Below are 17,158 nucleotides of genomic sequence, written 5' to 3'. Positions count from 1 at the left end.
TTTTCAGCCTCCTGCCCCTGCTTGTCCTGGTCAGCACTTCACATGGTCCAGTGTCCCCTAGATGGCACCGCCACATGTGTGCCTGGCAGCTATGAGGGTCCTTCTACCATCTTCAGGAGTTGAGGTTGGCAGGGAGAGGCTGGCTTCTGTTGATTCCAGCAGCCCAGGGAGCTCCCACCTAGCTACATTTCTGCACTTCCCAGCCCCAGAACCCCTCTCAGTCGTTCCCTGCCCACCTCAACTTCTCATTGGCCAGTATAGCTGGACTGTGTGCCAATTGGCTCTCCTCCGGTCAGGACTCCCACCTCTCTGAAGGAATGGCCATCCATAGTTGCCCTGGAAACCGGGCACACAGGCCACATAACACAAAAACCTCTGCCCAGGCTCCCTTCTGTCCAATTATTATGCAGCTCTGGGGGCCCAGCCTGCCTGAACTCCCTCCCCGACCCTACATTGTATCCCAGCTGGCCTGAATCCTGCTGTTAACCTCAGGCGCCTTGATTGGGAGGATTCAAAGAAGCTTGAAGAACCCATGGCTCTCGGCTGAGCTAACCCTCCAGAAAGATGGGTAGGGAACACTGCCAGCAATTCAGGCAGAGAAGCTCCACCCCTACGTGCCTTCATGATGCACTGAAGACTGATAAACTAGTTGACGTGGATTCTCAGTATGAATGGCAGGTGACAATAATGTGCAACCAAGACCTAGTATACAGGATGGAGGATGGAGGATGGCAGGGGAGCAAATGAGGTCACATCCTGCAGAAATGAATGAAGGCAGACAGAACAGCTGATCCAACAGCCCAGGTGGTCCCCACGGGCTGCTGTGCAAACTCCACACCAGCGTGGCCCAGAGCTGCTTACTGCCTGCGCCTGACACACTGACCCCTAGCTGTTTGTCCTTTGTATTGATCTGAGTTGAGCTCGGCAAACAAAGCTAAAAGTGTTGAAAACCAGAGTACCACCAATCACTAAGACGGCAGCCAGAAAGTCACCGTCGTGGTCTGAGAAGGCAAGTGCATGCCTCAGAGTCCTTGCTGTCACTACTCTGGCTACCTATCCAGCAGGCCTGAGAACAGAGCCCAGTGATCGACACTGCCTCTGGAGGCTACCCCATCTGAAGCCTGTTGTCACCACCTCACTGCCAGCCATAACTTGGCTGCCTCCTTTTTATTTTTTAAAAGATTTATTTATTTTTTTATTGGAAAATCAGAGAGGCAGAGAAGAAGATCTTCCGTCTGCTGAATCACTCCCAAAGTGGCCACAACAGCTGGAGCTACGCCGATCTGAAGCCAGGAGACTAGAATCTCTTCCAGTTCTCCCATTTGGGTGCAGGATCCCAAAGCTTTGGGCCGTCCTTGATTGCTTTCCCAGGCCACAGGCAGGGAGCTGGATGGGAAGTGGGGCTGCCAGGATTAGAACTAGCCACCCATATGGGATCTTGGTGCATTCAAGGTGAGGACTTTACCTGCTGGGCCCCTAAAGATTTATTTTTTTTATTGGAAAAGCAGACTTACAGAGGAAGCAGAGAAAAATCTTCCATCCACTGGTTCACTTCCCAAATGGTAGCAATAGCTGGAACTGAACTGCTCCAAAGCCAGGAACAGGAGCTTCTTCCGGGTCTTTCACATGGGTACAGGGTCCCAATGCCTTGGGCCATGCTCTATTGCTTTTCTAAGCCACAAGCAGGGAGCTGGATGGGAAGTGGAGCAGCCAGGACACAAATTGGTGCCCAGGTGGTATCCTGGCGCGTAAAAGATGAGAATTTAGCCAGGCCTCCTTTCAGTGCTCAAAGCCTGTTTACTGATTTGCAAAATGAACACAACAAAAGTGCCTGTTCCCCTGGCAGGGCTGGGGAATCGTTTTTTTCTGGCAAGGGCCGTGTGGCCACTTATACCATGATTTGGGGGCCATACACGACCGTCAACCTACAAACTAGCCTGATGGGAATTCTGAGTCCCACCTGTGGGTGCCTTGGCAGGGCCAGGCCAGATGACCTGACTGGCTCGCAGGCTGCATGTTCTGCAGAGGCCTGAGATAGTGTGTACAAGGTGGGCAAGTCAGCCAAACAGGTGCCCTGGGGCTGTTACCGATGCTTAGGAGTGCCCTCTCCTGGCCACTAGGGAAATGACCTGAAGCAGGCGTCTGGGCTGTCCCGTGTTGTCTGGGGCGCCAGAATTGCATCAATACCTGGGTTTGAGCACAGGCTCTGCTCCTGACTTCAGCTCCCTGCTAATGCGGAACAGGAAGGAGCAGACGAGTACACAGTCTCTACCACTGATGTGGGAGCCTGGGGTGAGTTCTGGGTTCCTGGCTTTGGCCTGGGCGCTCTCTGGCTGTACGTTTGGGGAATGAACCAGCAGATGGGAGATCTGTGTCTGCTTTTAAATAACTACAACTTTAAAAATTTAAAACTTGATATGAAGCAGTTTTGGCAGGACCTGAGCCCCTTTTCTGAAGGAAGGAGCTGTGTGGGCTGGTTGACAGGGATGCAGAGGTCTGTAAACTCACGTTGGCGCGCAGTAAGGTGTGAAGAGTGATGGAGGAAAGGGACCAGGAGATGGGCTTTTTGATTTTTTTAATCTCAAAAAAATTTTTTTTTAATTTAATGTGAAATGCAGAGACAGAGATCATCTGCTGATTCCTCAGATGGGCACCACAGCCATGGCTGGGCCAGGCAGAAGCCAGGAGTAAGGAATTCTATCTGGGTGTCCCACATGATTAGTAGGAACCCACATATTTGAGCCTCATAAAAAGGAGATAGGCTTTGGGCCCAGCGCGGCGTGGCCTAGTGGCTAAAGTCCTCACCTTGAATGCGCCAGGATCCTGTATAAGTGCCAGTTCTAATCCCGGCAGCTCCATTTCCCATCCAGCTCCCTGCTTGTGGTCTGGGAAAGTAGTCGAGGACGGCTCAAAGCCTTGGGACCCTGCACCCTCATGGGAGACCTGGAAGGGGCTCCAAGCTCCTGGCTTCGGATAGGTGCAGCACCAGACATTGCGGTCACCTGGGGAGTGAATCATCGGATGGAAGATCTTCTCTGCCTCTCCTTCTCTCTGTGTATCTGACTTTCCAATAAAAATAAATGTCTTTAGAAAAAAGAGAGATGGGCTTTTTAGCATCCTAGAGCAGTGGCTGTGGATGCAAGCCACCTCTTTTGTCCCCAAGGGGATAAGCTTAGTGGCAACCACCACAGGCCATGCTACGATTGCTTTGTATCCCTGAACGTGCTCCACAAGGCAGGCTGTGCCCTGGTGATGTTGAAGCCAGAACATCACCAGAACCTGGGCCAGGGCACTGGAAGACGAAGCTTGAGTCACTCTGTCCTGAGAAAACCACCCACCCTCTCTGGGCTGGCCTGCCCCTCAGAAGAGGGAGCTCCATCAGATGGGTGCTGTGCCTCCTTGTGGTTCTCTAGGGGATGGCAACTGCACTTCTGCCATACTGTCTTGCCCAGCACACAGAGGTGGTCTGTGCCGCCCAGGAGGAACGACACAGAGGCTGGGTTTAGAGATAGAGATATATTTCCTCTGTTGCATAATTCAGACTTGACACTGAGCTTTAGGCACAATGCTGCTCCAGCTCCTCCTGACAGCCCACCCAGACTCTGCTGAGAAGGGCTCATGCCTCCGGGGTAACCCTGGGCATCCCTGGGTGAATGTGCATTGCTCTGGAAGGCTCCAATCCCTGCTGGGAAGCCTAGAATGAGTCCTGTCCCCCCTTGAGCATCTCCTGGCTACAAGAGGAGGGGCTGTCCCACAAGAGCCCAGCTCCGTGGTGCCCCTTCCACAAAAAAACCACCAAGCCGTTCTCTGGGCCCCCAAGCCACTGGGGGTGGGGGGGCGCATAGCTGTGAAAACCACCCACCCATGCCTGGGGACAAGGCCCTGGAGCACGAAACCGACCCAGCCTCATCCCAAAGAACAGCACAGGGATCCAGAAGCCCTTGCTCCCTGCTGCCGCCTTATTGCACGTCTTGTGTCTTGAAGGTCCTCCCTCCACTGTCCATTTTTTTTTAAATAATAATAATTAAAAAAATACAAACTCAAGAGGCAGGGGAGGAAGAGCGGGGCAGGGAATGTTGCAGGAGCCTTCTTTCCCCCATCCCCGCCAAGCCTCCAGTGGCTTGCACTCTTCAGCCCGCCCTGCCCAATCCACAGGTTCTCCATGGCTGAAGCGGGGGTGCCGCCAGAGCCACTGGCTCCTGTCTGTGGGAGGAGGGCACGGCCCCCTCCCCACCCAGTGTCTGTAAGGTGCAATTCTCCCTGGACCTCCGGGGGTGCTGGCTGGGGCCCTGCTACCTGAGTCGCCCATCTGCTTTGACGGGCCCCAGCTCTGACTTGGGGTCGGGGGACATTGAGCTCCAGCTTGTCAGTCTGCAGGGCTCCAGCGAGGGGCAGGCGGATGAGCCTGTGGCACACAGTCCGGCCACGGACCAGAAGCTGCTCAGTTCGCTGTCTGTCCAGACCTCAAGCTCGGAGCCTGTGAGCTCCGCATGCCGCCGGGCAGCCTCTTCCGCTGGCTCCGGCTGAGGCAGGTTCAGGATGCTGCTGAGGCCCTGGAAACTCTGCTCCATGTACTCGTTGTGGGGTGGGCCTGCGTGCAGCCAGCTGGCATCATCTGGGGGCGAGGGGAGCACAAAGTGAGCATAGCCTGGCCCACCTGGCCGAGGCGGCCTGGGCACAGAAGTTGCACCCCAGAACCCCACTTCTGCCCTCACCTGTCACCACTGAATCACCTCTTGCTGAATGACCTGGTAGTGATCCAAAGAACTCTGTGTGCCTATACTGCTGTTAGTTTTATAAAACCATAGCATTCACCCCTGAGTTCCTCACTTTGGGACTAAATAAAACAGTGAATTTTAGAAAATCTGGCAGCAATCTGGTTTGGGACATCCCTGCCTTCCTGACCACTGTCAGTGGCTCCCAGAGCCCTCCAGAGCCTCAGCTCAGCCTTGCACCTGCCTTGCCAGCTGTCCTACCACCACACCCCTGCACATCCAGCCCCGCCTGTTTGCTTCACGCACCAGGACCCCTGCAGCTCTGGCCTGCTTAAAACCCTCTTCTAACTTCATTTTGAAGCTCAGGAGCCCTGTCCTCACCTGATGTGGAGCTGGCCCCCAACCTGCCTTCCTCCCTAGGCTGGAAATTCCAGCAGGCTGGGGGTGTAGCAGCACCCCTTAACCACCCTCCTGTTATAACATGTGGTAGGAAAAGGCAACTTCTACCTATTAAGCACCTACTGCATACTGGCCATCGCTAGCCACACCCTCATTCCCATTATCTCCGGGGGATTGTGAGACGCAGGTCTGTCCTTCAGGCCCTTCAGCAACCCATCTAGCCGGGTTGCTGAGCCTCCAGCCAGTGGCTAGAGGACCACATGAAGCTGGCCTGCCGCAAGGCACAAGGCAGGTGACTGGGCTGGTGGGTCACAAAGGCTGTCTGCAGGCCATGCAGCCGGGATGCAGAGAGCCTGTGGTCTGCTTCCTCCACACCAAGCGGCCACATGTAGACAAATGGACAGAGGGCAAGCCCAGGGTTCATCCACAGAGGGTATGAAGGCAACACCCCCATCTGCCTGCATCTCCTCCTGATTCTGACAAGCCTGAGACCTGCGAAGGCCAGGCTGTTTCAAAAGCAAAAGCCCAGTAAAGTTAGAGCTTTGTTTCACACCCAAAGTCCACCGGGCTCAGAAGTGCCCCTGTCTGCCACAGTCTGGGGCAGGGCCCTGGCATGCTGCCACAGGCTCCCCAACTTCACTGGTTCCAGGACACCTCTGGGCTGCCACCTCTGGGACTCATTACATTTGGCTTTGGTCCTCGCCTGGGAACCAGGTTCTCACCTTTCCTGAGAGGTAGTTTGCGGTTGAAGGTCAAGGGCAGCACAAGGAAGCGGGTCTCGCCGAGAGGCTCCCAGAATTGAAGCAGCCGAACAGTCCAGGCCCCGGGCCTCAGGGGCCGGCTCAGCGGAGGCTTGTACTGGGTCACCTCCGTCTCGGCATCCACGGTGATGTCATAAGACGTAGCCACCACATAGGTCGGGTCGATCCACACCACAGTTGCTGTGAGGTTTGGACCGCGGGCCCAGCGCTGCATAGCTACGGGCTCGTCCAGTGGTCCCATCAACCCCCCAAAGTTCCGGAAAATTCGCTCTTTGGGATCCCACTCGGTGCCAACCTGTAGGGAGGGAGGCAGTAGGACAGGAGCCCGGGGCACGTCCTCCTCTGACGCTGCCTCTCACTGGGCACCCTCAGGCCCGTCACTGTCTCTGGGCCTCAGTTTCCCCATCTGCGAAACAAAGAGGTCAGACTATGAGAGCATTACTGCTCTCTCCCAGCTGTGACATTGGCCCTTGGCTTCCATTCTGAGCTGCCTTCCCATGGTGGGGACAAGAAGGAGATGAAGTTCAAGGCCCCATACAGAGGGCACTGCCACATGAAGCTGAAGATACAGGGGCAACATTTAAAACAGCCTTCCCTCCGACCCGGGGATGTCCCCATCCCTCAAAAAGAAATCACTGTGGCTTGATAACCAGATTTAGGGTGTAGTGGCACTGACAACTCCCCCTCTACCTCTTGCATGTCCTGTGTGCTCCCCAGAATGTGCCTGCAGGGGTGACACAGGCGCACCTGTAGGTGGCATCTATACCAGGCAAGAAGAGCCAGAAATTCCAGTCCATGTAGGCCTGACAGGGTCCTTACCCTCCCCAGGGTGCCCCCTCTTCCACTACTCTCTTTGGAAGCAGGGTTGTGAGGATGCTCAGGAGAAAGCAAGGGGATGACCTGTCCTACCTCCAAACTCTGGAGCCGGCTGGGCTGGTCATTGCGCCCCAACAGCTTCAGCGACCCCTGGGGCATCAGCCACATCTCAAGCGTCTCCTCTGGCCCCTGGGCTGAGGGCTGCACCGCCTGCGTCACCAGGTAGCCCTGGAAATGGTCGTCATAGAAATACAGGTGCACGCTGGACGGCGAGCCCCTGGGCTCAAACCTAAGAAGGTTCCAGCGGGGAGAAAGGGAGATGCCATCAGCACACCCAATCCAGCCCGAGTCCCGGGAAGGGGCTACTGGGGAGTCCCAGCCCCAGGCACTTCCTCTGCCCCAATCTCAGCTCCCATCCCCCCATGCACCTGACCCTTGCCTCCCTTCATTCAACTTTTCTTTTTTGTTTTCACATGTCTGCCTCAGAATGGGGGGTGAAGAGGACTGGCTATGGGCAGGGGCTGTTCTTCTGATTGGCATCCCTCTAGCAGGGGCACCCTGGGACCTTATTCTATGTCTGGAGGGAGGTCTCACCTGCAGAGTGGGGTGGCGGTGGCGGCATGGCGCAGGCTGAGGCGGGCAAAGGAGGCATAAGCGGTGAGCATGACATCACTGAGCCCGCCAGGGCCATCAGCTGCATCGTAGGTGTTCTCCCAGTAGGCCTTAAGTGCTGGTGTGCCGGGAGGGTAACTGCCGTACAAGTGAAAGTCCAGGATCTCCAGGACCTCCTGGTTCACGGTAGATTCAAACTTCCGGGCAAAGAAGGTAGGTCTGGACACTTGCTGCAGGGCGGGAAGACAGGGAAGGTCAAGGATGCTGCAGGCCCAGGATCCTCACCAGCACTGCCTGAAGGCCGCCCCCTGGGCTCTTCCCACTGTTCTTCCAGCCCCAGACCCAAAGGCAGAACCTCCCTCCACCCCCTAGACTGACTGCTCCCTCCTGCTTTTCTGAACCTACAGAGGTTGCAGTGGTGAGTCAGGGTGAAGGCCTAGCTAGAGGCAGCCTGTGGGAAGCCACAGGCCCGCACCTGCAGCCGTAGGAAGTCCTGAGGCTTGAAATCATTGGGGGAGCAGCCGCACCAGTCCACAATGTGCTTGTACTGGCACTTGCAGCCCAGTTTGCGGTTCCAGTTGGTGACCCGCAGGTTGTTATCCACAAGGCTCTCACAGGCTGGGCTGTTCTCGAGTACTGTGTGGAAGAAGGACTGCAGGTGGCAGGGGATGGGGTGGGGTGGGAAGAGGGTGAGTGAGATGCTATGGGCCCATCCCAGCCCAGCCCTCACACCTGCCTGAGTCGCCCACCTCAGCTGGGAGCAGCGTGTAGGTGTAGAACTGGCGTAGCTGGGCCACGAGCGGGTCGTTGGTGTACACCACATACTCCACAAAGCTGCGTGTGAGTACGAACCAGTCCGAGCCGCCATCCACCACGATGCCTGCGGGGATCTGCCGCTCGCCCAGACGCCACATGTGTGAGTCGCACTCATGGAACAGCCGGTCGAGTCCCTGTTTCTTGATGAACCTGGGGAAGCCAGAAAGGCTGAGGGTCCTGCCTGGCAGCCAGAATTCCCTGTGGGATTATGCTGGCCATTTCATAACCCAGGAGGGTTTATGACAAGAGGGGTTATGAAGGAGGGGTTGTGACAAGATAGCAGCCCCAGGGCCTTCTCCCCAGTCCCTCACCTGGAATTGTCCCGCCCATGTGACTTGAGGAAATTCTTGTCCCGGTTCTTGGACAGGAATGCCACCAGCTCCTCATTGGTCCTGGCAAGAGAATGGGGATGGGGACACAGCTGCGTGAGAAGCAGATGCTTGGTCACTGACCCAGGACAGACTCTACCCAGCACTTTTGACCCTCATTATAACTTTGTTCCTGAGAGCTATGGACATGTGCTCTGGCCCTGGCTGGTGCTCTGGAGTAGTGGGCCCATCGTTCAACCACCCCTGTCTGACATGGAAACCCAGGGACAGACCTCTGGTCCCTCCCCTGTTTCTAGCTCTTGTAATCCCCAGTCCTCTCCCCTAAACACAGCTGGGGAGAGCCTGGCTCCCATCTTCATACCTGGTTGGATAGTCGGTGGCACTGAGGTTGATGAAGAAGTCCCAGGTCCAGCCAGGCACCTCCAGCAGGTCCCGCATGCTTCGCAGGTACATGCGCAAGAGGCTGGCCCCGCCCCAGATGGTGACCATGCGCCAAGGTGTCACCCGCACGTTCTCGTATTGCTGGGCCAATTCCACCACCTCCCGGTGCAAGTAGTTGGAGCGCTGGAGAAGAGGGTACTTAGCAATTGGGGGCCCTATGCAGTTGGGGCCCCAGCAGTACAAACCACCCCCATCACCCTGGATGCAGGAAAGTCGAGGCCAGTACCAGCTCCTAACACACTGTGCCACCTTGTGGGCGGCTGCTCCCCCATCTCTAGGCCACTGGAACTGAGTCATGTGACCTTCCATGGCTCTGCTCTGCTGTCCCAGTCAGCCTGGGCCCTCCTCCAACTCCCATACCTGGTCCACGTGAATATAAAAGAAGTGCTGCTTATGGTAGACGGCCTTGAGGAGCCGCTTCAGCTGGCGCATAGCACGGCCATGAACCACCAGCATGTAGGCGATTCGCACAGGCTGGCCATCCATGGGCTGCCGGGCCCGGGCCTCGTCCCATTGGGTGCCAGGGCTCATCTTTCCTGCAGTAGGGAACAGGGGCGTGGGTGAGGCCCACCAAAGATCCCAGGGTAGGAAGGAGATGGGGAGAGGAGCCTGCCTTCCAATCAAAGAGACCCAGGCTTGAAGCCTGCTGGGTCTCTGCTACTCTGTACATTTAGCCAGCAAACTGAGGAGGGGCCCCTCTAAAGACATGAGGTAGAGTGGGGACCTGGGCCATGCTATGTCCCCTACCCATGCCTGGGAAGGGCTGGAGTACTTCCCCCCCCCCCCCCCCGTGCCTCACCTGCCAGCTGGCAGTGCCTGGGCACAGTCTTGGGCATGAGACTGCCTGACTGATGCAGGCACACCACATTGGCAATCTCCTGCTGGCACTGCTTGGTACTGGCCCGGGCCAGTGCAGACAAAGCATCCTTGCCCATGATCTCGCACTTGGGGGTGAAGCTGTTGTCCGTGGGCTGCGGGGCACCTTCCACACTTCCTGTATCTCCATGTGGTGGGAAGCCAGCTGCCCCAACAGCGGCATCTCCGGCTGCTGCCCCACTCAGGTTCTGACGGCCTGGGGCTTCTGGGGGTGGGGCAGGTGGGACCCGCCGGCTGGCTCTGTGCCTGCTGGTTACTGCCCGGACCACCTTGGCCACAGGCACACCCAGGCTCTCAGCTCGGCCCCGCCAACGCCCGTGCCTTCTCCCAGGACTGCCTCGCCGCCCTGCTGAACTGTCTGTGTCCTTAGAGCCCTCGCCGGGGTCCAGGGGTCGGGGCTTCCTCTGTCTTCCTTTCTGTAAAAGACATGGGGACCTAGGTCACTGGGAGCCATCATCCATCACTTCTCCCTCCTGCCCACCTGAGGATGCTGTATGTGCAAATGGCACCGTCACTCATCAGACACCTCCAGGGCCCACAGCCAAGAAAACACAGGCCCGCACTCCATCACACCCATTCCCACATCAGCCCACAGAAGGCATGGTGGGCATAGCAAATTAGCCAAAGACCTGCCACCGCCACTGGGGCTGGCTAGGAAGAGCCTGTTCCTCAGACAACAGGCATTTCCAAGCAAATCCAAAGCATGCTGCACGCTCAAGTACTGGCCAAGTCACCGGGGTTGGCTCTGCTAGACAAGGGAAACAGCTTGGCCTAGAAGGGAGGAACGGAGTTGAAACCTCAGTGCCCGGTGCTGGTTGTGGGATGGAACGCAGGATGCAAGTAAAGAACCTCAGTGTTTCCTGCTTTTGTGGTTTCTGCCTTGCTTGCATGGCTTGGGGGGCTGTGTGAACTCCAGGACTGACAGCCTCTGTGACACCTGACAGGTCACGTAGGCAGAGCACTCTTCAGGAAGCAGGCCCCTGGTGTGCTTTTTAAATAAAACTTACTACCCCACAGCCCACCAGCTTGTACTATCTGAAAGTTGCTTGCTTCAAACCCACCAATAGAAGCCTGTCAACTTGCTCTTTTTTAAAAAATTAACAGTTAAATTGACCAATCATGACTGTGGAATTGGCCTGAAGTGTATAAAAACCCATGCTGCCCAACCTAAGGGCTCTCTTTCTCTCTTCCCCAGTCCTGCTGGGCTGGGTGAAGGCTGGGAGCCCAGGCCAACCTGAATAAATTGCCCTTATGTGTTTGTATCAACTTCAGACACCTGATGGTTTCTGGGGATCTCAAAATCTGGGTGCAACACAAGCAAATCACTGGTGGTGCCCCTGTGTGTCAGGGGAGCAGGGTGGGATGAGCTGCAGCCCACAGTGCACTGAAGAAGGCCCAGGCAGCACTGCAGAGTGAAGACTGCTCACAGGCCCGGAGCCGCCATGCTCTATCCCCAGCTGGAGAGTGGGCCTGAACCTGAAGGCACCTGTGGCTGAAAACTGTCCACTCCTGGCACTTGCATTCGTGGGCTTCCTCTCAAGAGGAAGCCAGAAGCTGTGGCACCTGTGTGCTGTGTGCCATGTTATCGCACCCCTGCTCCCTGTGCTCCTGCCAACAGCCATGCTTCTACATGGCCCCAGTCACACATGCACAGTTTGGGTACCCACCCTCCTCTCCTTTCCTGCCTGGCCAGACCACAGCAGCCCTGCCTGCCCCTGGAGTGGGATGTCCTGAGCTGTGAGAATGTGGCACCTGCTCCCCCCATCCCAACAGAGCCGTGGCAGCTCTGCCACTCTGGTGCCTGCAGGAGTAGCTGATGCACAGGACCCTGGTGGCTGATGTGGGGGAGACTGGAGGGGAAGGGACAGAGGATCAGGGAGGTACAGGAGACGGGAATGCTCTGGCGTGAGCAGGGCTCTACATTCAGCTCTGCCAAGTCCCCAGCAGTTGCCTCTGTCCCCAGGAATGAGTGTGTCTCCAGTGAACTGAAGCATGCCCGAGATCTGCACGGGGACAGGAGGGAGCCTAGCCCTCAACCTTGTCCAGGAAGTCCTCTCCGGCTTCAGCCCAGAGCCTCTTCCGCCTGGCCCCCCGCTCTCTGCTTCCGGACACCTCCACTAGGTTCGCCAGGCAAACCCTCCTCCATTCCTTCCAGGGATGCTCATTCAGTCTGAGAGTCCAGCATGTCTCCACCTACCCCAGCCTGCTCCCCTATGGACCTGCAGGCTCCTGACACTCCCTGGGGGACATAACGGACCTCTCAAACCCCCAAGGCCAAAGCCAACACCTGCTCTTCCTCTCCAGCTGTTCCTGTTCCAGGTCCCCAATTGGTTACTCTGCAAGCTACTCAGGCCACAGCCAGCTTCAGTGGCTCACTTCCCCTTACAGCCTACAAGGAACCCATCAGTAAGGGCTACTGGGGCTCCCTTCCCACTTCCCCTGCCTGGGCTCCTCCTGCTCTTGTTTCCCTGGAGTCCATCCTGGTCATAGCAGCCATTGCTCCCATCCACACGGAGGTTCCCCTTATTCTTCTGGTTGAGACTGCCTGGGACTTCCTGTCCCAGGTAAAAACCAGTCTGTAAGAACAGGTGAACGGCTTCTGGCCACCTCCTTGGGCCTCATTTATGCAATGTCCCCGGCATCTGCCTGCCAGGGTGGCCGTCCCAGTGTCCCTCCATCTTCCCTAGCACTCTTTCCTCCAGACCTTTCACCTGCTGTCCCCGTGTCCAACACCCCCAGCTCATCTCTTGCCTCCTTTAGTTCTCTGTTCCAGTCGCATCATCTCCATGAGGCCCACCTGGGCCCCTGAACTGGGCTGAAGACTCCAGCCCTCCCTCAGCTTCTGCTTGATGTCCCCATAGCACTGAACAGCTTCTTAGCATCCTGACACCTATCCATTTACGATGTGCTATTCCTCATCTGTCCCCGTCTCCTCCCACTCTAAGTCCCCAAGACTGTCAGCACCACAGGGCAGAGCTGTTTGTCTCCTGACATGTTCCTGCAGCCCAGTGGCCAGCAGCGGTGGACACTCAGCAAGGATTTGCTGAATGCTGAGTGAACGGAAAGCTGTCAGCACAAGCGCAGCCTTTCATAAGTGCTGTTGTCCTTTTCATTATGATTACTGGAAGGGCAGGACACAGTCTAGTGTGAAGTCCGGAGAGCAGCCCCATACACCCAGATATCTTGGCCTCCGCTGGGCTGGGTTCTTGCTACACCTGACCCTCCTTGGGACCTTCCTCGCATTCTTCCTCAAGCGTGGTCAGGTCAAGGACAGCCACCTTCAAGCCATAACCCCACTTCTATACATTCGTATCTGTGCCCTGGGTGCCCTGTGCCCAGTCAGCCCTCTGATTTCTTGAGAAGTCCCTGAGGATACCATCAGATAAAAGACCCTTGCAATCGCAGGCAGCAAATCCAATTCTGTACCCAGGAAAGGGGATGGCATCCCCACTGGTGGCATCTGACCTGTGCACACACCCACCAGAGAAACACTTCACCACACTTAAGGTGAGCAGAGGTGGAAGAGAGCCGTGGGTGCCCAGATTAGAAGCCAGTGTCAGCAAGTCAGGCAGCTGGTCAGGAGGGCAGGGCACAGGGCACAGGGCCAGGCTGGCTGCGGTGGGGGACAGGATGTGGGAGGAGACGGGCATGTCGTTGCCCTGCACTGCAGCAGGGAGCTGGCTGACCCTGAGAAGGACAGTCCCAGAAGAAGCTGGGGGACCAAGAGGCAGCAGTGCAGAATGGGAGGCACTGGTGGGCAGCTGTCCCCCACAACCCCGGTCCCTCATCCTGCCAAGCTTGTCCCTGTGAGCACCATCAGGGCCCCAGGCTTAGTTACCCCCAATTGTCTTTGTGGGCAGACGCCCATCCCCTCTGAACACTCCAGATGGGGGTTGGGGGCTGCACTCTGGCCTTAGGTCCCCTCCCCACTGGAGGAGGCCACCTCCCAGCTCCTCCTGGGACACAGCATAGAAGAACTCACCCCACAGCCGCCTCCTCTGGACTTCTCAGCCTGCCTTTCAAATGAGTGGGGAGACGATGTTTGCGATCATTAACAGAACTATCAAGTGGCTCTCCGAGGGTGAGTGAGCATCGGAGGCATCCACTCCACCCCTCCATGGGCGGGCAGAACAAGCTCCTTCAGCACGCATAGGATCCCCTTGCTATTCAAACCCCTTTCACACTCTCCCACTGCACTCAGGATAAAACCCTGGCTCCTTCCTGTAGTCTCTTCCGCTATGTAGGTTGTAACCTTCTTTAGGGTAAGCACCACGCCCTCCTGTCCAGTCCCCAAGGTGCCCAGCTAAGTCCCCGGAGCTCAGGGTCTTTAGCTCGGACTTTCCTGTAGGCCTCAGACTTTCCCTGGTCAGCCTATGGCGTTCCCCCCGTCACCATCTATCGGTCCCTGCAGATGGCAAAGGAGCATGACTATACCTTAGATGATTTCTTCTGTATCCCCAGCATGAGCACGGCACCCAGGACTTAATAAGTATTTGTTGAATGAATATTCAGATGAATGGATCTCTATTCCCAAGATACAGTGCTGAGATAATCAGAGTTATTTACTGACAGCTTAGTGCATGCCAGGAACTCCTGCAAGTGCTTGAAGGCCTCATTTTCATGTAATCTCTGTAATCATCCAATGCCAGGCGCTATTATAATCACCACCTTGGGGGGGGGCTACTGATGAGGACGCACAAAGAGGGGGTCTACACAACAGCAGAGCTGGAGCGGCATGCTGACAAGGGCAGACCCGCCTACGGGCCCACCTTCCTCAGCGCTACACCATGCCACCTGGCAACCCTGAAGTCTGGTGAGGTGGTTCACCATGGGGGTCCAAGCAGCCAAGGCTGCCAGGACTGCCTCAAGGGTCTTAGAACAGCACAGCATTCTGCAACCAGCTCAGCCAGGAAGCAGGAGGAGAAGGGGGACCAGAGTAGGCACCCCCAACCCCACCACTGCTCCAAGTGGCCACCCCCAACGGCCACAGGGCAGGGCAGCAGGGCCCCAGGGTCCATGTGGGGACCCACGGGTCTGTGGAGCTCGGGGCCATCTGTTTCTAAGATGACTCAGGGGCTCTGCCCCTCCCCCCTGCCCTGGAGAGGTGGCTGACCTCTGCTCACGTGCTGCAGGGTCTCCACTCCCCTGAAGGCCTCCCTCGACTAGTCAGTCTCACACAGCATCCTTCCTGCCCACTTCTCAAACTCTTGTCCTGCTCACCCTCCTACTGAACACGCTCACAGCGCCAGCCTGCTCATCTACCACCCTCAGCGCCTGTTGGGAGTTAGGGTCTCAAAGGATTCCCAGCTCTCTTAAGACAGGCAAGCTTCTCCCTCAGGCTCTACACCAGGCCCTGCAGACTGCCCTGGCACAGGAAAGGGATCTGGCCAGAACATCCTCTTTAGCAGTCACCCTGCCTGACAGAGAAGCCCAAGAGGATGGGGCAAGCAGGTATCCAGTCCCCAGCACAGAACAAAGTGGAGAAGGGGCGCCTGCCCCACTGGCCCACAGCATAGGACTATGGTGTGGTCTCTCCAGCCCAAAGCTCTTCAGTCCTGAGTGACGAAGTCCCCAGCGCTCCGGAACTTCGCAGCCCGTGCCCTGGCTGGCCCCTTCCCCAGCTCCCTAATGTCCTGAGGCCATCTCACCAGCTCACTTCTCCCTCCCATCCCCTCCTGAAGAGTCACCCAGGTTCTTCAAATCCCTGGCCGAGGAAGCCACCCCTTGGAGACACCCTCAGTTCTCTCCTTAGTTCATAAACCGTACCCCCAGGTCCTGGGCGCACACTCTGTCACAGGCCCGAATTCCACCCCAGCTCCATTCCCCCACCGTTCACTCACCTCCCAGGCACGGCTGGGCATCGTGCCCAGGGTCCCTCGGCCCCACTCCTTCGCCAAGGCGCGCGCACCCCCGCCCCCTCCCAACTTCGCAAAGTTTGGCCTGGGGCTCCCTACCACCGAGCAAGCTCGGGCCCAGCCCCGCCTCCCAGTCCCGCTCCCCGCGCCTGACCTTCATCGCCTCCCAGGCCAGAGACCACCCCACCACTCGACCCGTTCCTCCCGCCCCAGTCCCCAGTCCTCTGGCGGCGGCCGGGGCCTCAGGGTCACGCACCACCCCCGCGAGCAGCCCCTACAGGCCCGCCAGTGAAGAAGGTACACAAGGGACCGGTTGACCCGCTCCGGACATCCGCCCGCGTCCCGCACGCACGCGGCCAGTGCCCCAGTTCCCCTCTGGGGCGGCCAGCAAGCCCCACCAAGACCCCGCGCGCCCCCGCGCTCGGCCTGCCTGCCCGCCTGGCTGCCCAAGCACCTCTCCCGGCTCGTCTTCCTCCAGGCCGCTGAAGCTCCACACCACCAGGCCCTGCAGCAGCAGGATGGCCAGCGCCGTGGCGATCGCCAGCTTGTAGCGCCGCACCAGCTTCTGCACCCGCGCGCTCGCCACCATCTTCCTGCCTGGGACGCGGGGCGCGCGCCCAGCCCTGCAACCTGGCCGCGGGCGCGCGCACGGACACGGGGCCGAGCCGCCCCCTCCCACCCTGCCTGGGGTGACTAGCCGGGAGCGCGCCGGGGCAGGGCCAGGGGCGGGGCCTGGGCCGTGGACCCTCCCTCCGCGCCTGCCGCGGGCGTGGAGCTGTGCGCCGCCAACCTCCCCCGCCCGGCTCGTCGGCTGCGCGTCTCCCGGCGTGATCGTGTCCTCTTGAGCAGCAAACTCATTGTCCTGAGGGCGCGGAGGGTCTCTCTTGGTTGGTGTAAGGGCTGTGGGGAGACTCAGCACCAGGGCATAAGGAATGCCATGGCCCCGATGGGCAGGTTGAGAGACTGAAGTACCACAGGCCTTGCTTAAGGACCTAGGGGTCTTGCTGAGAGTTGGAGGCGGCCTTCCAGTCCCTTCCAGGAGGCTCTCTTACTCTCCCTCTGTGCTCAGTTGTAATTCAGACCCTAGGGTGCCTAAGCGTTGCAGCCCTGGAGTGCGTGCCCCCGGAAGGTGGGCAGTGGGGCCTGAATGTTAAGATCTCAGGGCAGATTCTCTGTGACCACACCACCTGACTGTGGCACGTGCCCTTCCCTCCCCAGTCTTGGCAGTGGCGTCCTGCCCTGTGGGTCCCCATCACTGAGCGGCCAAAGTGCCAAGACACATCTGTCTGCTACTTGTTTCGGTTTTGCCATATTTGCTTGTGAATCCTGAGCCGCCTGTTGGACACCCAGCTTGCAGTCATGTTGTATGAGCAGGTGAACCCCAATCCCCCAGCCATCTCCTAACGTTTACTGCATTAGACAAGACCTGAACTTCTGCAAGAAGAGGAGAAAAGAGGGCATTCGCCAAGCAAGGTGACCCCTCCAGCCTGCTAAGGCAAGCACCCCAAGAAGGAACTAATAAAGATAGCCAATCCAAG

General features: G+C 57.7%; 1 protein-coding gene across 1 annotated transcript; it reads right to left on the bottom strand.

Annotated features, from left to right (window-relative positions):
• Positions 1-3,298: 3,298 nt before the first annotated feature.
• On the bottom strand, positions 3,299-16,316 carry XYLT2 (xylosyltransferase 2). The gene is made up of 11 exons (XM_004591061.2): positions 16,075-16,316; positions 9,689-10,181; positions 9,250-9,425; positions 8,810-9,012; positions 8,431-8,511; positions 8,053-8,269; positions 7,779-7,955; positions 7,286-7,533; positions 6,785-6,980; positions 5,837-6,170; positions 3,299-4,615 (listed from the first exon to the last, which is right to left on the bottom strand). The coding sequence occupies exons 1-11, from the start codon at positions 16,207-16,209 to the stop codon at positions 4,293-4,295; spliced, it is 2,583 nt and encodes an 860-aa protein (XP_004591118.2). The 5' UTR covers positions 16,210-16,316; the 3' UTR covers positions 3,299-4,292.
• Between the last annotated feature and the right edge of the window lie 842 nt (positions 16,317-17,158).

Source organism: Ochotona princeps, chromosome 17 (assembly GCF_030435755.1).
Source record: "Ochotona princeps isolate mOchPri1 chromosome 17, mOchPri1.hap1, whole genome shotgun sequence".
Taxonomy (NCBI): domain Eukaryota; kingdom Metazoa; phylum Chordata; class Mammalia; order Lagomorpha; family Ochotonidae; genus Ochotona; species Ochotona princeps.
The sequence above is the reverse complement of the archived record's forward strand: the minus strand, read 5'-3'. Positions and strand labels throughout refer to the sequence as shown.